The sequence below is a fragment of the Vulpes lagopus genome, chromosome 3 (genome assembly GCF_018345385.1).
Source record: "Vulpes lagopus strain Blue_001 chromosome 3, ASM1834538v1, whole genome shotgun sequence".
Classification (NCBI taxonomy): domain Eukaryota; kingdom Metazoa; phylum Chordata; class Mammalia; order Carnivora; family Canidae; genus Vulpes; species Vulpes lagopus.
Window position 1 is genome coordinate 58,992,691 of NC_054826.1, and position 21,025 is coordinate 59,013,715.

Sequence of the window (21,025 nt, forward strand, 5' to 3'; positions counted from 1 at the left end):
AAACTTTTTAATGTAAGATGACCAAATCCTTTCTCATTATTTTTTTATTTTTATTTTTTTAAGATTTTATTTATTTGAGAGAGAGACAGAGTACATGCACATGTGAGTGGGGGAAGGGAGGGAGAGAGACAGGGACAAACAGACTCCATATTGAGTGCAGAGCTGGATGTGGACCTTGATCCCATGACCCTGAGATCATGACCTGAGCTACCCAAGCATCCCCATTCTCATTATTTTTTTAATTTTTCTCACTGTTCTAGGATGAGGGCAGCTTAGGAACAACTCTTTCCTAAGAGCTTGGGAATCACTTGATGAGATTCTCATAGGACTTGGGATGGAGTATTTGCTGAACTCACTTCCCTCTGGGTGGGTGGGCAGGGGTGGGTAGGCATCTGGGCGGCCAAGTAGGAGGCTGGCTCAAAACCCAGCCCCAGTTTTTCCTTCCCCTTCTTGCCTTGCCCCTGCAGCCCTCTGGTCACAGAGTGCCTGTGCTCGGCCCCAGGCTGCCACCTGACCTTTCGGCCCTGGCCTAGGCTCAGCCACTCACACCTGAAATGCAGTGGTCAGGGAACTCGTAAAAGGTCAGAAATCCTGGTGGTGAAAACACAGTGCAATTTCCTCAGATCAAAGGGCCTGGAAGTATTTTGAAAACACTTTATTTATCCCTACACACAGACTTGCAAGTGGGAATTAAGGATTTCATTCACTCAACTCCTTCATGTATTTACTCCATTCATTCTGTCGATGTACTAAAAAATATGCAAAGTACCATTTTCCCCAGGCAGGGCCCTCATGAGTCGCTCTGTCCCTCAAAGTTGTCTGAGCCAGGGAGTCGGAGAGACTACACTGGTTAAGTAAATGGAAGGCACTGAAGGCAAGGCCAGGCAGCTACTGTTCAAGGTGTCATGGAGAAGGATGGGCTACAGGTGCAGCAATAACAACCCCCAAGTCTCACTTGGAGCCCAAGTGGGTCCATGTGATCCCCTTGGGTCCACAAGGGCGGTTGTTCTCCTTGAATTTGCTCAGGCTTCCAGGATGCCAGATTGTACCGTAACTTTATAGCCACCAATGCTTCTGCAATCATAGTGACAGCAGAATAGAGGGCATTTGAGGAACGTGCACTGGTCCTCATCTGCGTCTACCCAGAGGTGACACATGTCCCAGGCCTGCCTTCGTAAGACCTCTCTTGTTGAAATATTGGTGGGAAACAGTAGAATCAACAAAATACCTGCTATTAGCCCTCCAGAGGCCTCAGTATCACAGGTGATTCTCCTGAACAATAGTGAGAGTCTGAGCAGCCTGGCGATTGCACAAGGAGACAACTCCCTATTCTCTTGGCTAAGGGCTTTAGAGCCACCCGCTCCTTCTGGATCTACTTATGGAGGATCTCGATTGCCCATTGCTGGAGCACATTCCACAGCTTATCTCTAATGTTATGGATGTGCGGGGCTGCAGCATCTAGGAGAGCATAACCAGCTATTTTCATCTTTGAATCCAGTGCCTGGACAAACACTTGACATATAAATTCATATTTTACTGCTCCTGATAGATACTTGCTTTCTCTGCTCTTGTAGATAAGACATAGGTAGCTTGAAAAATCAAGCACACTGTTAACTTCGGGTTATGGACATCCAGAAAGTAAGAGTGATGGAGAATGCCCTCGACGTAAGCAACTCCACTTTTTTATAAAAGCAATTCCATTTTATGTCAAGGGAATTCAGAACAAAGCTAGGATCCTGAAAAAGCAAACATCAGAGGGCTCCCCACTGGCTGTTCATCATGGGATGTGGGCTGGTTTGGTGATGGGAGGGTTGAGAACCAGAGGATGACTTGAGAATCCTCTATGAAACTGAACAGGGGTTTGCCTATGAAACGGCTGTGGTTGTCCTCGTCCAGACATGGAAGGATCCCAGCCTGCTCGCACGAGGTCACCTGGCACGTGAGAGTCACGACATGTCCCGAGAATGTAAGAATCACACAGCCCTGGATTCAGTTGGCACCTAGGCTACGAAACCAGGACCATGGTTACTATAGTTGGGATAGAGCCAATAATGTTTAAGATTCGTGTTGACTTTTGCCTGTGATATAAGTGCAAAGGAGGCCTCTTCCTTGTTCTTGGTGCCAAAGAACAAACCAAGCCCCTGTGGCCCCACAGTGCAGATAGATCCTCTTCTTAGGGTTTGGGTATCTGCATCCCCAGCCTTCAACACTATAGATTTCTTTCCTTCCTACTGAGTTCTTCACTCTTTCTGCACTAAGAAATAGGCTTAGGACTTAAGCGTAGCAATGGGTTGAGCGTCTGCCCAAACTACCATGACCTTACATGGATCCCAGTGGCCATATTGTCCTGTGTGGTCCCAACCTCCAAGTTTAAGTGATTGAACCAGAGGCAGGCATCTGAAAGAGATTTATTTTTATAGGATTTTTGAATTGCTTATCAAGCAAGAATTTCTAATCTCTGTGTGGCAATCTCTGTGACACATGTTTCCCAACGCTGGGCTGTCAAGGGCCTGGGAAGAAGAGGAAGCTGATGTGGAAGGAGGAAGAGGCAAGGATCCGCAGGGTGGGGTGCAGAAGCCAGGGAGACAGCACGATGCTGCCTGTGGTCTCCCTATCCTCCTTGGGCCAATTCAGGACTCTCTGTTCTTAGAAGAAATGTTCCTATTTTGCTTAAAGCTAGATTCAGTTGTTTTTCTTACTTGCAATTTTTTTTAAAAAAGGTCTTTCTAAGCTCCCTCAATGAGTGTGTCCAGGTGTGGCCTCTGTGCTGGAGAGTTGTTTACTCTTAGTGTGGAACTGACTTACATTCAGAAGCTGCCAGGAATTGGGGATTTCTTTAGTGACAGGAGAAAGATCTTGGCAGAGAGCCTGAGCTGCATGCTGATGGGAGATGAAGCTTTTGTTTTCAGGCATGTTGTTCTATGTATGAGATGTGGCTGTAGGATGTTGAGCAGAGGACCTGGGGGACCCATTGAGGAAGGGCCAGAAAGGGCAGATCTCATGGTCTCTGGGAACAAAGGAGAGAGTGGTTGGCTTTCTATCCAGGGACGACATTTTTTGCCCTCTCCTGTGAGCCTATGCTTCATCCAGGTGTCATTCCAATCTCTTAAGCATGGGTGTCATTTACATTTTTTGTAGTACTTGTCATGATGAGCATAGGAGAATGTATGGAAGTGCTGAATTACTATATTATACACTTGAAACCAATATAACACTGTATGTTAACTAACTAGAATTAAAATTAAAAAGTTTTAGAAAGAAAATACAAAAAAAATGTTTTTTGCAGTAGTGTGTCAATAAAATTGACTAAATTGATACAGAGGCCTTTGGCCTACAAACTTACAGGCCAAAAGTGTAAGCTTTGAGGTCAAATGACTTTTGTCATGACTGAGCTGTAGCGCTGGCATTGCCTGTGGCCTTGCCACCCTCTGCTCGATCTGTGTCCTGGTTTCCATAACTGTAAAATGAGGAACTAGACTACAGTTGTAGTAATATAGTAATTTGACTAGATTCCCTCTGGGGCAGAGTGGAGAAGGAACGTTTCTGGAACTGTGAGGCCAGACGGCAGTTGGGGATAAATGTGAGCATGGTCGGACTCCCTCCATGTCTGAGATTTCAGATCGATCTAGGGCTGTGGGGATGGAACTCCCTTCTGTAAACCAAGAGACAGTTGAATGATACAGGGAGAGAGAGAGAGAGAGATCCTGGGTCCTGCAAGGATGAGGCCCAGGCTCCCCGCATAAGGCCGTGCAGTCAGGGGAGGCAGACGCTCGCTGTCAGGTCATCTCACTGTGCTCTGCTGCTTCCTGGGCTCCAGCCTGGAAGCAGGAGGCTGCCACTGAGGCCTAAGCGCCCCAGGGCTCCAGCTCGCATTGGCTGGAGGAACCTGGGGTTTAGGGAGGTCCCCCAAACAGGGCCATGCATGTGGGAGCCGTCAGGAGAAGGAATCCGAAGCCTTGGACAGAATGAGTTCCACCTGGAGCAAGAGTCAGGCCAGGAGAGAACAGAGGGGGAGCAAAGGCCCCCCTCTCCATTCAATGGTCAAGGGGGGGAGGCGGGAGGAGCGAAAGAGGCTGAGGAGGCTGAGAGGACAGGAAGCAAGAGGCCGCCCTGGAAGCTCAGAGGAGGAGGAGTGGAGGCCAGGGTGCCGCCAGCTGGCCAAGCCTGGCTGACAGCTGGAGGAGAAGAGGAGAGCCACTGGATTTTGCCACCGGGAGGTCTTGGGGAGCCAACTTTATTCCTTGCAACTGGGAAAGCAGCGGGCCCTTCTTCCTCCGGCAGGTGTCCCACGCGTGACGCCGGTGGCCGGGAGCGGCGTGCAGGGCCAGCCTCCTGGCCTCCCAGATGGCCGGGCGCGTGCAGGTGTGGGCCGCTCGGGCCAGGCACCCCCCGCAACCCCCGGACTCAGAACTCGCAGACCACCAGGCGCTGCTCCCCGCAGACCTTGTCGTTCCACTTGCCGTTGGTAAAGATCTCCACGCAGTCCTCCGAGCCGCCGTTGTTGTTGGGCTCCCCCGGGGCCCAGTTGGTGTAGACCAGGGGCTCCCCCGAGGGGTAGGTGAACGTGCCCTCCTTCCTGGCGTCCGTCATGCTCAGGAAAGCAGCCTTGTTCTGCGTGGCGACCAGCTGCCGCAGGGCCTCGTTCTCGGCGGCCGAGCGCGGGGAGGCCATCTGTCCCCCCGCCTGCGTACACAGCTGCTGTGCCTCTTGGAAACTCTTTTCCACGCCCGCCGTCTTGAAGATCTTCTTCCCGATACCCCGGCCATCGGGGAAGAGGTCCACTAAGAGAGGAGGGGAGGCAGGTGGGGCGTGGCGGCGCCGGGCCCGGCTCAGGGCCTCCCAGGCCTCCGCGCCCCAGCGGAGCCTCCACCCCAGGCCTCCCCCGGGAGGGTCAGAGCCCCCCTAGGATGACAGCCAGGCGCTTGGTTCCCAGGCAGCCCTGACTCGCAGTGCACCCCGGGCGGGGTCCTGCGGCCTGCAGCTACAGCGGAGGACACTGGAGCTCAGGGAGGCTGAGTAAGAGGCCCAGGGTCACGGGCCCATCACATGCAGGGTTAGGGTTAACCCTTGTTTGCTGGGACACCAGAGCTGGACACACCCCTTCTGCTTCACCCCACTTTGTGTGCTGGGGCCAAGGGGGATTGGGAGGACTTTGGCTGGGGACGTGACAGCGTGGCAGCTGGAGCAGTTTCTGAGAGTGTGAAAAACAGACCTTGCGTCTGAGCCGGTGGGGGAAGGGGGGCCCTGAGAGCCCCAGGGTGCCAATCCCTGCGCTCACTGCAGCCCCACACTGGCTCCTTGGTGCCCACGTGGGCTCTGCCCCCAGCCAGTCAGCTTCCCTGGGGTGCTGGGTCCCAGGGGGATGAAGGCACCCAACAGGTGGCAGGGGGCCGAGGGCATCAGTTCTGGGAGAGCCCCATTTGGGAATCGGAAGCCAGGTGTCCCACCCCGGCCTGACAATGGCTTCTGGGGGCACAGGGGGAAGTTACTTCCATTTCAGGGTTTCTGATTCTTCAATTCTAAAACGGGGGCCCACTTCACAGAAGCATTACCCTCGTGACATATCAAGTACGTCTTCTCAGTTCATGCCATTCCCATCCCTTTGGCTTGGGGCTCAGGCGTGGAAATCTTCAGGGCTCCCTCGAGGGCTGTGCCCTGGCCTCCCCGGGCTGCAAGGGCTCGGGCTGCAAGGGCTCAGGCTGCTCCCTGACCCGCTGCCCTTCTCTGAGTAGCTTCCACACAGGCCCAGGATGGCTCTCAGAGCACCCTGGACAGGGCCAGGGCAAGGGTCCGTGAGCCATTACTGGATTTTATGTTCCTGGCACTCGAACCCTGTGAATGTCCACGGCAGCACCAACCACCCAGATGCACATGCTCGTGCTCACGTATGTCATGGTGCGGGGTCAGTGATGCCTAGGGCCGGTGTCCACACACGTGGCCGGTGCCCAGGGACACGTTCCCCTTGGTTTGCAGCAGAGTGAACATGCACAAATATGTTTGTGGAGGGAGGAAGACTACCCAATACCTAAAACTCTCATCCTTGCGACTTTGGTACTTAAGGGCCAGCCCTGCGTCCTACTCAGTCGGGCCCCCTTACCCCTTCAGAAAACTCCTTTCTTTTTTGGATCAGGGAGGTTGGATGAATGATGTAGACTCGGGGAGAGCAGAGGAGGAGGAGGGGCAGCCAAGGACTGAGGGGGGTTTCTAAAGGCACAGGACACTCAGGGGTGTGCTCCTGGGGACCCCTGACTCTGCAGCATTCCAGGGTCTAAGAATCTCTGCTCAAAATACCCAAGGACCAGAATCAAGGGCATGTCCAGGGTGAGGTGCTTCATGGCCACACAGCAAGGCCAGGCCCCCACCAGCCTTGAGCCCCAAGGGCAGGATCCCAGCCCCAGCTCACGGGACAGCGTCTGGCTTCTCTGCTGCCTTGGGCTGTGAAGCAACATCTCTGGGCACTCACACCCCGGGTCCCACAGATGTAAGAAACGCCTCCTGGGTTGGGGTCCAAGGGTAGGCAGGGATGAGGGTCTGCTGAACTGCACAGGGCTCAGGGCATTGACCGGGTCCCAGGTGGCTATGATGTTGGGGGGCATCCCAGACCTGGATAACCTCCACCATACTTCCGTCACCCCACTGAACTGGTGATATGGGCACATCCTCCTATTTGTCTCTTGTATCTACTTCCAGATCCTGGAGTATGTGGCTGCACTGCTCTGTCCCAGCCCTATTCTCAGCCCCAGACCCTGCCCCAGAGCCAGGCCCGGCCCTAAATATGGTCACAACCCATGCCAGTTCTAGACCCAAGCCCAGCCAATGCCAAACCAAGGCCCAGACCCAGTCGAGGGCCTAGCCCTGGTGCCTGGCTTGGTTCAGGTCCAGGAACTTACCTTTCCTATACTGAGACAAGGCATTCTGGAGGTTTTGTACCTGTTGCTGTAAGGCCTCCACCTGCTGCCTCAGAGCAGTGATGTCTGCAGAAGAGAGAGGCCGAGGGAAGGTAAGTCCAGCATAGCCTGGGATCAGCTCAGAGCCTAGGCCTCAGGGAAGGGTGCCCAGGTGCAGGTGCAAACCGAGGGTGGGGCAAGGAGCCAGGATGGGTCCTTAGAAGCCCATCTGCTGACACAGCTGATCCCTGTTGGCCCCAGATTTCCTGCGGCTTCTGCTGTGAACACACTGTCTGTCTGGTGAGTAGGTCCCTGTGCCTCATGGAAACTACACCCCATGACACTTCCCATCCACTGGGGTATTTGATACTCAAAGCTATCCTTTGCATTGGGAAGGGGAATATGCTTTCCCCAGTTGATCAGATGGAAAAGCCACCCAGGGTTTTAGCCTCACTCCTAATTCTCCGGCCTTCCTGCCAGCTAGCTTTCCTGCTTTCCACCCACTTCCCATGCCTAATGGGGCTGAAGTCCAAGAAGATAGGCTGTCCTGATAGAAAGAGTGCCACCTCCCTCCCCCTGCCCCCACCCGTGGGAGCTCCCAAATCTGACAGATACCAACTTACCCGGAAGCCCGCTCTCTCCCTTTGCTCCTCTGTCCCCAGGAGCACCTTTGTCCCCCTTCAGCCCAGGGGACCCTTTGGCACCTGGAGGTCCCGGCGGGCCCATGGCTCCAGCAGGTCCTGGGATCACAGAAGAGCTGGATGAGCTCTGTACATGTTTTCCAGCATTTTTACCCTTCCCGTATCTGAATTGTCCAACTGGCCTACAGCACCCCTTCCCCTATAGACTGCTCCCACAACCCAGCCAGGCACCCTCTCCACACACTGCCCTAGCACCCAACGACCAAACTCCTGCACCCATACTGTCGCTATTGCTCACGAGTCACTCTCCCTGGATGCAGATGGCTCCCAGGGCCCAGCAGTCACCCTCCTTGAACATAGACTCTCCCCACCTCACAGTAACACCAGCTCTGACACGATAAGTGGAGGTGGTGGAGGGGTGGCCATCCACAGACAGCGTCAGGGGGACACAAGAGCACCGGAGCCCAGGCCTCACTCCCTCCATCACTCACCTGCTTCCCCAGCGACTCCAGGGACTCCACGCTCACCAGGGGCACCTGTCTCTCCTTTAACACCTGTGGGGCCTGTCATCCCTGCAGACCCCTGCTTGCCAGGCATACCCACTTCTCCTAAAGAAGGAACAAATTGGGACAAGTGCTGCTGAGAGTGTGTTCAGTAGTGGAGGTTTCACCCACTGCTCCAGGGGGACAGAGACCTGGGGAGAAGGTGCTCCTTACTGGGGTTCCTCCATGGAGGTGAACAGGAAAACATCCATGTGAGAATGTGGGGGGAAGAAGCCACGATGTGGCCTACCGAGGGCTGACAGTCTGGGCTTTTCCTGCTACTATGAGCTTGCCTTAGGTCACCTCCTGGACCGTCACTATATTCCTTCTCCCTCCCAGACCAGCTGCATAGCAACCACCTACCTTTGGGCCCAGCCTCTCCTTGTGGACCTGGTGGGCCTTGAGGTCCTACATCCCCTTGCTTCCCAGCTGGGCCCTCTCTGCCAGCTGGACCAGGCATACCTCGAGGTCCTGGAGGTCCTGGGGAAAAGGACCGGCCTAGTCAGTGACTCTAAATTATATTGGAAGTGGGAGTACATGAGAAGATGAGAGGAATGATAGAAGTCAGAGAGGCAGCAGCATTATAGATGATGCCAACAGTAGTTCTAGTAGTAGTAGTTCTAGTAGTAGTAGTAGTAGTACTAGTAGTAGTAGTAGTAGTTCTAGTAGTAGTTCTCCCTGAAATAACCCAGAGCCACCTTCAGAACAGCCTTCTGCCTTCTTCTTGGGATGGGATCTGTGCACATCTATCAGCAGAGCCCAGTGGCAGCAGCACCACCTGCAGGCATCTGCATTCCATGCTCAGCTGCTCACCGGATGGTCCAGAGTCTCCCTTCAGTCCAGGCTCTCCAGCAGAGCCATTGTCTCCTTTGGGCCCAACTGGGCCAGCTGGTCCAGGCATCCCTGCTCTCCCCACTGCTCCTGGTGAACCTGTAGTGGCAGAAGAGATGGGTATAAATCTGGCCTTAGTCCCAGGAGGTGCCAGTTGCCTGTACAGTCAGGCCCCTTGCATGCCTTCAAGGTTCTACAGGGTGTAGACATTCCATCTCCATACTCCTTGGTCCAATGGTGGTCCAGGAAATGGGTGTCCACATCTCCATTTTACAGGTGAGGAAATTGGCTGGCCACAGTTGGTCGTGGATTCAAGCCAAGACTTATCTGACTTGGCTTGTCCATAGTATTTATAGCAGGCAATTTGTCAGCATTTTTAACAGGCAATCTATCAGCATTTACTGTTGATCATGGACCCTCTTCTCCCCTCCCCAGAACTAAAGTTCACATCAAAAACGACACCTGGCACTAATCATCAGGGAAATGTAAATCAAAGCTGCAATATCACCTCACACCTGTTAGAATGGTTATTATAAAAAAAGACAAGAGATAACAAATGTTGGCCAAGATATGGAGACAAGGGAACCCTTGTGCACTGTTAGTAGGAACGTTAATGGGGTGCAGCCACTGTGGAAAACAGAATGAAGCTTCAAAAAATTAAAAATAGAGCTGCTATGTGATCCAGCAATTCCCCTTCTGTGTATTTATCTAAAGAAAACCAAAACACTAATTCAAAAAGATATCTGTACCCCCGTGTTCACTGCAGCATTGTTCACTGGGCCATTACAATAGCCAAGACATGGAGATGGCTTAGAGCCTAGGTGTCCATCGATGGATGAACGGATGGAGAAAAGGCAGGTATACACACAATGGAATATTATTCGGCCATAAAAAAAAAAAAAGAATGAAATCTTGCCATTTGCCATAATGTGGATCGATGTTCAGGGCGTTATGCTAGATGAAATAAATCAGACAGAGAGAGACAAATATCATACGATTTCACTTATATGTAGAAACTAAATAGATAAGCCAACCAACAAACAAAAACAACAAACTCATAGATATAGAGAACAGATTGGTGGTTTCTAGAGGTGGTTTTGGGAAGTGGGCAGAAAGGCTCGTGGTGGTAAAAAGGTACAAATGTCCAGTTATAAAATAAGTTCTGGGGATGTCATGGGCAGCATGGCGACTAGAGTTAATAATACTGTATTGTATATGTGAAAGCTGTTCAGAGAGTAGATCTTAAAAGTTCTTATCACGGCAAGAAAAAAAAACATACTCTGTGTGGTGATGGACTTTGACAAGACTTCTTGTGATCATTTCACAATATGTGCAAATATTGAATCATTATGCTATAGATTGGAAACTAATATGTTATATGTCAATTATACCTCAATTAAAAAAGAAAAAGCAATGCAATATGCTCTTGAACCTAGAGGAAAGAGACCAAATTATGACCTACTGTGCAATGTGATCCGGTTTCATAAGTACCTACATGTGCGTGATGTGTGTGGGGCATGTGCACATGCAGGACCCATTGGAAAGACCCAGGGAAAGTATATACAAAAGTGTTACCAGTTGCTCCTTCCCTAGTGACACAAGATAATTTTAACTTTCTTCTTATTGTTTCTTTAGTGACCACATATTATTTTTTTTTCACATATTATTTTTGTATTGGAAAAATGATCAAGCATTTTTAGAAAGACCTGTTACCTCCAGAAAGGCTGCCAATGTCTGAAGTTACTCAAGATTTACCCCCAAAAGACTCGGGGGCAAAGATCAGTGCTTAAGAGTCCTGAGATTGAGCCCTGCCTCAGGGCTCCCTGCTCAGCGGGGAATCTGCTTCTCCCTCTCCCTCTGCACCTCCCCAGTGCTCACTCACTGGCTCTCCAATAAATTAATAAAATCTTTTTTTTTTTAATTTTATACTTGGTTCTGCTCATTTGCTTTTTTTTCTCTTTCTTTCTTTCTTTCTTTCTTTCTTTCTTTCTTTCTTTCTTTTTTAGTGAGATGAAATTCATATAACATTAACCTTTTCAAAGCACACAATTCAGTGGCAGTTAGCACACTCACCAAGATGCACAACTACCTCCTCTACTGAGTTCAATATCATTTTGTCTCCCTTGAAAGAAACTATAGCCACTAAGCCACTACCCCCAATTCGCCTCCTCGCAGCCCCTGGACACCACTACTCTACCTTCTGTCTCTATTTCCTATACATGGAATCATGCAACATATGACCTTTGGTATCGGGCTTTTTTAACTTGGAGTGACATTTTTGAGGGTCATCCACTTGGCAGTGTGTCTCAGTGCTTCGTTCCCTTGTATGGCTGAGTAATGTTCCACCGTATGGACAGAACACATCTCGTTCATCCATCCACCTGTTGCTGGGCATTTGGGCTATTGTGAATAAAGCTGCTATGAACATTCATGTGCAAAAAGAAATGACACTTGACAGGTGGTGCTGACTTGTTCATTCACTTACTTGTTCACTAAGAAACCATCTATGGAATACAACTGTGTGGTCAGTGCTGGGTGAGATGCAAATATCAGCACCAGACCCCGGTCTGCATGGGATGTGTAATAGGATTTTCAGCTGTGAGGCACAGGTAATGAGTGAGGAGGACAATTCACAAGGTGTCCCTCGTCCCATCACATCATCACCCCAACCCCAGCACACACACACACACACATGCCCAGAGCTGTCTTCCTAAAGGAAGAAAAGGGACTTCAGAGCACGGAAGATTTAGAGAGACATACAGAGGAAAAAATGACATTTCAGACTTGGATACCATGCTCCTAGGGGAAGGAGGGACCAGGCCTGCCTGAGCAAGAGCATGCTGGTGGCCGGGGACTGCTCCCTGGGATGGTTGCTGAGAGGCTCTGTGCAGGGCATTGTGTCCTGCTTCTGGTTATGATCCTTACTGGGAAAGCAATGGAAGCATAGAGGGTTACAGGATGGGTCCCACATCCCATATCCAGCAGGGCACTGTGCTGGCGTGGAGATGTCCTACCCCTAGGCTGAGCCCCTCTTGGGCTCCACCCTGGCTGGGATGGCAGCAGGTAGAAGGAGCAGTAGAGGTTTCCAATCCATGATGTACAAGCCCTGGAGGCCATGAGAGGGGACACCCTCTTCAACGGCAAGCTCCCATCCCTCCTAAAGCACTAATTTTGCATCCTAGTGTCCCCCAAAGGCCAGCCCTGTACCATAATGCCACCTGAAGGGAAGCTTTAAGGACCAGCAATTTGGCCAGTCTTAACTGCAGTAAATCCCTTCTCCCTTTCATTCCACATTCCTTCATCCCACAGGTACTCGCTGAAACTTCTGCTGCACAGAAAACACCATCCTCAATGGCAGGACACAGCAGTGAAAGAAGCAGACCCCAAATCAGATCCCTTCCTCAGGGAGCTTAAACCCAATTGCATAGAGACAGATCCTAAAAATTAAAGTGTACAACATATGGTCTATTAGATCAGAATAAGTGCCACAGAGAAAAAAAAAAAAGCACAGAGAGGGTCACGGGGGTGGGGGGTGGTGGCTGTTTCTTCTAAGGAAGGTGGTCAGGGCCAGACTAGTGGAGAAGGTTGTCTGTGAGAAGTGACCCACAGGGACAGCTATGGGGAGACAGGGAGAAGGCCCTCATTCATCAGAGGCCCGAGTGTGGTTAGGGATCAGCAAGGAGCCAGGGTGGCCGCAGTAGAAGGAGGTGAGGTCAGAGAAGTAGCCAGGGGTGGAGTGTCCTAGTGGGCTGCTGAGGAGTATGTGGTTTTGTTCCAAGGGAGATGCACACCCCTGGAGGGACACTTCTGCTGAATACTTCTGCAAAAGACTGCAGGAATCTTGGAGGTGCTGAGGAATGAGGGGACTGTCTTGGACATAGAGCCCCCAAAGCCAGGTGGGGTCTTACTGGCCCTCCATGATACGCCTGAGGCATTATCACAGCGACCCGACTCCGCTCTCCACTTCTGCTCTAGGCTCTTCTCTCTCTGGCCCATCTTGCCCTTTCTAGCAGGTCCTTGGAACCTTGCGCGTCTGCGGGGGACGTTGTCATAAACACACACTCCGGCCCCAGTCACTTACTTGGGTAGAGATGCCGAGGTGCTCCAAGCTCTCCGGGGAGTTCCCAGACCCACAGTGGTTGAGTGACTAGTGCACCTGCAGTCCAGGAGCCAGAGGGCAGCCTGGTCCCCCTGGTCCCCCTGGTCTCCAAGCACCGAACTAAGGCCGGGCTTGGAATGTGCACGGGGGTAGGAGGAGGCATCTGCACGCCAGAGGTAGGTCTCAGCCACACTCAATGCTGCGGGGTCACAGGGGGACTGTAGGAGAGGGCCCCTCTGAGGGCTAGAGAGAGGGAGGACTCTCCAAGATGCTGACCCCTTGAATACCACCCTTCTTCAGAGTGCACGTCCAGATGGCCTTCCCCCCAGGCCCCTGGCCATTCACGTTGGGAGCAGCTCCCTGAGTATAAAGGATGCACAGCTAGACAGATGAGCGCTTGTCCCTTACCCTACAAAGCCTGGGGACGTTACCCATTCTTTCCAGCTTAAATGTTCTTAGTTTCCATGGGACACCTGGGTGGCTCAGCTGTTGAGCATCTGCCTTTGGCCCAGGGCGTGATCCCAGGACGCTGGATCGAGTCCCACATCGGGCTCCTTGTGGGGAGCCTGCTTCTCCCTCTGCCTGTGTCTCTGCCTCTCTCTCTGTGTGTTTCTCTCATGAATAAATAAATAAAATCTTAAAAAAAAAAATGTTGTTAGTTTCCTTCCTCCCCAAACAAAATGCAAAGTCCTGAAAGATAAAGACCACAGTAGATCCCTCCATAGCTCTAGCCCAGCACCTGGGGGGGGGAGGGGGGGCGGGGGAATCCCCTGTTGTCCTAATTGCCGGTTCACTGAATTCTGACACTTTGCCACCAAGACCCAGATCCTTCTTGGATAATTCCCTTAATAACCAGTACCTTCAGGAACCTCACAAGACCTCACCCGATGGGTCCAGAAAGAAGGTACAACTTGATCCTAACAACTTAACAAAAAATAAATCCTTGGCTCAGTTATTTGTCACTTTGTAAGAGATCTCATTCCCACTTATAGATGAGCAAACTGAGGCTCGGGGACCCTGGCTTGTCCTAGGCTGGGTCCCTGCTACAGAGCTAGAGCTAGCAGTCCGGCACAGATCGGCCTGATGCAGAGGCCCATGTCTGTTCCCCCCCAGATGGGCTGTCATCTGGCCCCTCTGTCACAATGTACTCACCTGCCAGATAAGAGTCATACGTCCTTTGTAAGACTTTTGGGAGGGTTAAATCAATGACTCAGTGCACACCCAAGCGTGAGGTTGGACAAAGAAATGTGAGCTCCCTTTCGTTCTCTCCATAATGGTATCAGTGCAAATCCTTTTGATCAGACCTGAGTATGGGGCCACAGAGCCTCTTTCTTTCCCATCCTTCATGCAATATTAAAAGTTTTTAACACATCTCACAGACACCATTTCATCTAGATGAACAACTGTTAAGTCCTGGAGCAGGTTCTGGAGAGCCACAAAGTCCATGGACCCACAATTTCCTCATTCTCGCGATGAGAGGAATCAGAAGACTCCAGGGGAGGAGTCAAGGCAGCTGGTCATGGAATGAGGCACCTGGGAGCTCTGGGCAGTCAGTCATTTTTCAACTGGTAAAGCAGTGCTTTAGAAGGACCAAACGCCTGGGGGAAACCCAACTCCTAGAGAGGAGGAAGTCCACCTCCGAGCCTTCCACAGCAGAACAGCCAGCATTTCTGGGTTGGTTACAATTCCAATACCTACCGCTTTCCACCAGGAAAAGCCCATGGTCCCAGCCCTACCTGGATCTCCCTTCTCGCCCCGGGGGCCCTCTCTCCCATCCCGTCCATCACGACCAGGCAGGCCATTCTCCACAGGGTTACACATGACCAGGGTGCAGGTGTTGGCTGCTGTTCTCTGGGAATAGGTCTTCACTTCTGCTCCCAGTGGCCTCAGGGGCTGTGTGAGCAGGATCAGCACGGAGAGAGGGAGGAGAAGCATGGTCTAGGCAGATGAACAGAAAAAGAAAGGACATGCTCTTGGTCCTAGGACCTGGGTTAGGCCTTGGCCCAGCTCCTGAAGGTCAGGAGAAGCACCTCTCCACCTCCCCTCCCTCATGTGGGGCTGAGAGCAGCAGGGCTCCCAAAGCACATTAGGGCCCAGGGGGGGCATATGGTCTGGCCCAGGAGAGCATGAGTTACCCAGATGGAACTTGTGACATGGGTTGAGAGCAGTAGCCAGCTAGTCTCAGATGCCATCCCTTTCTTGGGCCTTCCCCCCCCCCCCCAGGGCACTGTCATTGGCACAGGGGCTAGGATGTAGAATTCCTCACTGAGGCCCATGTCACAGCAGGAGGATTCACTGGGTGAATCACAAAGAACGCAGGTGAAAGTTCTCAGAGATGCTAAGTTAGCAGCAGGAGAGCCCCTGGGACAGGTACCATTCTGCTCGATGACCAAAGAGAACTTAAAAGAAAGGCCTCATGGAGCAAGGGGACATGTGAAACGGGTTCAGTCAAGGGAAGGCTAGTTTGGGGATAAGAACGAGCAGGGGCCCAATAGGGCATCCAGTTATCATCTGACTGGTACCTGGGGACTAAGTGAGACCAGGACGGGTATAGGGTCAGAGTCACCTCCAGTACTGGGCTTCTTTCCTCTCTCAGAGAGAAACTACAAAGTTATGAGCACAGAAAGAGCTTGTTGGAGGGGCAGGGGCTAGGCACAAAGCCTGGAAGAGGGGGTCACCAGGCAGGCTGAGGTGCTGGCAGGGAAGGGGCTTTCCTGGCCTGAGAAGTGCCTGCCACAGCTGCTGGTAATTCTGGGCGAGATGATCCCTATTGTTCAGTACCCTCTTTCAGCTTTGAATTCACCACTTCCTTGGGCATCCTGGGAGCTCTAGAAACACCCAGCTGAGCTCCCAAGCCTTAAGTGCTTAGCTGCACTTGTGGTCATGAGCACCAAAGGGCCCAGGCCAGAGCAAGGGCACTGTCCCCTGGGCTGCAGCTACCTCACCTCCGGGGCCCTGCACCCCAAATCTAGGGAAGTATGAAAAGCAACAGGCCATCTGCCCCCACCCCCCCAGCTCAAGATGCCACAGAAGGCATCACTGCCCATTGTAGCAGGAAGGCAGCTAACTCACTGGCTTTCAGAGTCGCAGCAGCCCCCTCAACCCCCGGTGCTCATGCCAAACTTTCAGATTAAGATTTTTTTCTTTTTTCTTTTTAAAGAAAATGACTCCTCTGAAACTTGGTTGGAAAATTTGTGACTTAGTCCAGTAAGTCTAGTTTTTATTTTTTATTTATTTATTTATTTTTTTAAGTCTAGTTTTTAAGGTAAAACATCTGAGTCTAAGAAAGAAGCATGATGTTCTTGCTCCGCAGGCAGCTGATAACCTGGATGGGCTTAGAACCCGGCTTGTGGAGACCTGGCCTGTTTCTCCTCTACCACTGTCCTTTCTGAAGAAATCAGAAATGGAGAGGAACTAAGAGAGAAGTTGAACTTTCACTTCCGCTGGGGCTTCCAGACAATGGTGTCTGGGGTCTGAGTGGGTGTCATCCAGCTGATGCACCTTCCCCCAGCCCAGAGAGCACAGGGAGCATTGAGAGGCTCCCTAAGAGCACTCCTCGTTACCCTCCTCCGCCCCCCGCCTGCCATGCGTCCTAGACCAGAACAGCTCCACAGACCCTGCCTCCACAGCACCAGTAGGATAGAGGAGCCATAGGGGCAGGGAGACAGTTACCGGGTATTGGGCAAACAGAATGAGGGCAATGGACAGAAACACTCACGGTTGCTTCTTCTGGGACTCCAGGACCTCCAGGCCAACTGGCCTTTCCTTGGCAGCTACTGGCTATTTATACCTGCCTTGTAACCTGAGCCGCCCGGCCCTGTTCTTCTAAGAGCTCTTTTCAAGAGGTGGGGCAATTTCTTCCTGTTGACTCACTCTCACCCCCACCAGGGTTCTGGAAACTTGCCACCGATATTCGTTAACACTACACACATATTGCCTTAGAGTTTAAAGAGCACCCTCAGTCTGTGACCTCACCCATACCCCACCCTGAAGCCCCGTAAGCTGAGGGGCATCATTAGTGTCTGTATTTTAGAGATGTCCAAAAATCTGAGCTCCAGGGAAGACCAGCATTTGCACAATGGTCTACACCTGTTGTAAATGCAACCCGCATCTGTGGATTCCAAGATCCAGGACCCGCTGTGCCCACTTCTCTTCCTCTTTCACCTCAACGGTTACTGCCCAGATATTGAGAAAGAGCTGGGAGCTCCTCGGCATATCTGAGGAGGGGTGGGGCAAGTGGAGGAGCTGTGGAGACTGCAGCCTGTGGGGGCAGTGGCTGGGGGAACTGTCACCTGGCGGGGTCACTCTTTTGCTTCCTGCTTTAGATCTCGAAGAGACCCCCCACTTGCCTTTCATGGGATGGCCTTTCCTTAATTTCCTTGCCCCCATCACCCACCTTCTTAGCTGAAGTTTGCCCTGTGCATTCCTAAGGTGACCAGTGTTCATCCCTGAGCTGCTGATAGATACACTGTTACAGCCATCCCCAAGGAAAATCTAACTTCCAGTTACTGTAAGACAGTTGCCCACCTTCTTGCCTTTGCTATCAGAGCAGTCTCTGCTTGCTTCTAGATGTGGCTTTATCTCTTGCATCAATTCTCTGCCTAGATCCATAAACCAGCAGCCCCATGTCTCCAAGCTTCTCTTTTGGTCACTCCATTGGTGGTGCTGACTTGTTCATGGCTTTTGATGCTCCTTTGTGGCATCCCCTTGTGTACTGTAGAATCTATAATGCCTCAATTCATAGGGAAAGTCTTCTGTTTCCCATACAGCAATTTTTTTGAAGCAGGATCCATAGTAGAGCCACCACGGCTCCTAATGACAGAGCTCTTTCAGCATTAACACCCAGCCCTCCCCATTCTAGGATGTTCATGTTTCTCTTAGGAATCTAGATCTGGGGGTACCTGGGTGGCTCAGTGGTCTGCCTTCAGCTCAGGTGGTGATCCCGGGGTCCTGGGATCGAGTCCCACATCAGGCTTCCCGCAGGGAGTCTCTTTCTTCCTCTGCCTAGGTCTCTGCATCTTTCTGTGTGTCTCTTATGAATAAATAAATAAAATCTTAAAAAAAATAAATCTAGGTTATCATGGAATTCCATTTCTTTTCCCAAATTTGAGAGAGAGAGAGAGGCAGAGACACAGGCAGAGGGAGAAGCAGGCTTCATGCAGGGAGCCCGATGTGGGACTCGATCCTGGGTCTCCAGGATCATGCCCTGGGCTGAAGGTGGCATTAAACCACTGAGCCACCCAGGCTGCCCCCATCATTATTTCTTTAAATAGACTTTCTTTTCCTATCCGGCTCTCTGCTCCTCCTTGGATTCCCTCAATGCATACATTATTTCTTTTGATGACGACTCATAAATCCTAGAGGTTCACTTCACTTTGTTTTTTCCTTCTGTGACTGGATAATTTCAAAAGATCCACCTTCAAGTTCACTGAGTTCTTCTTCCACTTGGTCAAGTCTTTTGTTGAATCTCTCTCCTAAATTTTTCAGATCAGCCATTCTATTCTTCAGCTCTAGGATTTGGTTATTGTTGTTGTTTTGATCAGACTCCAAATCAAGGACAACAAAACCAAAAATAAACATTGGGACTACATCAAACTAAAAAGCTTATGTATAGTGAAAGAAACCATCAACAAAACTAAAAGATAACCTACTGAAGGGGGAAGGATATTTGCACATGGTGTATCTGATTAGGGGTTAATATCCAAAATACATAAAAAACTCATACAACCCAATAACAAAAAAAAAAAACAACAACAATCCAATTAAAAAATGGGCAGAGGATTTGAATAGACATTTTTCCAAAGATGAAGTACAGATAGCCAACAAGAACATGAAAAGATGCTCAACATCACTGATCATTAGGGAAATGCAAATCAAAACCACAATGAGATATCACCTCACACCTGTTAGAAAAGTTATTATCACAAAGACAAGTAATAACAAGTGCTGATGAGGATGAAGAGAAAAGAGAACCCTTGAGCATTGTTTGGTGGGAATATAAATTGATGCAACTGTTTTGAAAAATAGTTTGGGGATTCCTCAAAAAATTAAAAAATAGATCTATCATATGATCCAGCAATTACACTCTGGCTATCTCTCTGAAGAAAACAAAAACACTGATTTGAAAACATATACACCCTATGTTCAATGCAGCATTATTTCCTATAGCCAAGATATGAAAATAACCTAAGTATCCATCAGTTGAATGAAAAGAAGTGTGCTGTATGTATATACAATGGAATATTACTGAGCTATAAAAAACAATGAAATCGGGCAGCCCGGGGGCTCAGCGGTTTAGCGCCGCCTGCAGCCCAGAGTGTGATCCTGGAGTCCCGGGATCTAGTCCCACGTCAGGCAACCTGCATGGAGCGTGCTTCTCCCTCTGCCTGTGTCTCTGCCTCTCTCTGTGTGTGTCTCTCATGAATACATAAATAAAGTCTAAAAAAAAAAAAAATGAAATCTTGCCCTTTACAACAGCATGAATAGAACTTGATAATATTATGTTAAATGAAATAAGTAACACAGAGAAAGACAAATGCTGCATGATTTCATTTACAAGTGGAATCTAAAAAACAAAACAAAATAAGTAAACAAAATAAAATAAAACCCAGACTTATAGATTCAGAGAACAGAGGGTGGTTGCCAGAAGACAAGGAGAATGGGGGAGAGGGGTGAAAGGAATAAAGGGAATCAACAGGTACAAACTTCCAGTTATAAAATAAATAAGTCATTGGATGTAAAGTACAACATGGGGAATATAGTCAATAATACTGTATTAACTTTGTACAGTGACAGACGGTAACTAGACTGTGGTGATCAGTTTGTAATGTATAAAAATGTCCAATCACTATGTTGAAACTAATGTAATATTGTATATCAATTATATTTCAACAAAATAAGTTAAAAGGAAAACGGAAAACAGAAAACTGTTGGTAACAATTATTCCAGAGAATATACATTCAAGAGGAATGATCATGGTGGCATGAGTTACTTTCTTTGTCCTCTTTGACTCACAACAAATGAAACATCCATAACCAAACAAAAGTGCCTCTGCCCATGATAGTAGGACACCTGGGAGGTTTCTACCCATCTGTGCATCTGAAAGTAAATGAGTAAGATGACCTCTGTGGGGGCTGTGGGTCCAAAGGAGTCCTCCAGCCTGCCCCACCTCCATTCACTACAACTAGGGGGGAAGGGTGTTATCTGAAGAGTACTAACCCGAGCATTAGCACTGGGGAAAGGATTTGTGGAGGTCCAGCCTGCCTGATGAGAGAATCTGATATGCCCACAGAGTCAGACAAGTTTGGAGGCAGAGGAGAGGGAGGAACTCACCAAACTATCCTCCCTCCCCAGGGCAACACTACAAGGCTTTTGCTAGCATCAGCAGCCATTTCTCTAGCAGGACAGGAGGAAAGCACTGACCTCTCCCACAGAGGAAATAGGAAGCAAAGGTGGTGAGTGATTGCCCGGCTGTTCCAGTTGTGGGGGTTGCAGGTGGAAGGAGCCATTTCTCTATATACACTGGGATTTCTGAGGAGGGACCTCCATGATGAGGGAGGGAGAGGATAGGGAAGGAAGCACATAAGAATATCAAAAGACACTGACATTTTCTGCTGTCTCCTTTGAAATTTCAACAGGAGGTCCATCCACAGACCTCTGGGTGCATGCCACTCAAGGATCTTCCCACCAGGCCCATGGGCACTCTCAAAGCCCCAAGTGCTAATCCCTGTGCATGCAGAATGTATCCCTGAGGATCCTTTCTGGTAGGAGAACCCACAGACTTAAACTATAAAGCCACCTTCTGGACTTCAAAAGAAAGATTTCTAATAGTTTGTTGAGTGACTATTCAACAACTGTTGAATGAACAGTAACAACCAAAGCATAAAACCTGAAGTAAGAAAAGTACCTACTACTTGAAATGCAGAAGCAGAAGCACCTATCTTCAAGCACTATAAAAAATCAAAGAAATATGGCATCACACAAAAAACATAATAATTCTCCAGCTGCCAAACTCTAAGGCACAGG

General features: G+C 50.0%; 1 protein-coding gene across 1 annotated transcript; it reads right to left on the reverse strand.

Annotated features, from left to right (window-relative positions):
- Nucleotides 1-2,392: 2,392 nt before the first annotated feature.
- SFTPD (surfactant protein D) lies at nucleotides 2,393-16,841 on the reverse strand. Its single transcript, XM_041750449.1, has 8 exons — nucleotides 16,719-16,841; nucleotides 14,737-14,938; nucleotides 8,884-9,000; nucleotides 8,434-8,550; nucleotides 8,020-8,136; nucleotides 7,511-7,627; nucleotides 6,891-6,974; nucleotides 2,393-4,781 (listed from the first exon to the last, which is right to left on the reverse strand). Exons 2-8 carry the CDS (start codon nucleotides 14,933-14,935, stop codon nucleotides 4,405-4,407), a joined length of 1,128 nt encoding a protein of 375 aa, XP_041606383.1. The 5' UTR covers nucleotides 14,936-14,938; nucleotides 16,719-16,841; the 3' UTR covers nucleotides 2,393-4,404.
- Nucleotides 16,842-21,025: the final 4,184 nt, after the last annotated feature.

What these genes read in the sequence shown, in the direction of transcription:
- SFTPD (XM_041750449.1), bottom strand. Translation starts at nt 14,935, where the DNA reads ATGCTTCTCCTCCCTCTCTCCGTGCTGATCCTGCTCACACAGCCCCTG. An exon ending in GGGAGACTCTGGACCATCCG is followed by an intron (nt 8,551 to 8,883) that starts GTGAGCAGCTGA and finishes CCTTTTCCCCAG; the next exon opens with GACCTCCAGGACCTCGAGGT. An exon ending in AGGAGAGGCTGGGCCCAAAG is followed by an intron (nt 8,137 to 8,433) that starts GTAGGTGGTTGC and finishes TTCCTTCTTTAG; the next exon opens with GAGAAGTGGGTATGCCTGGC.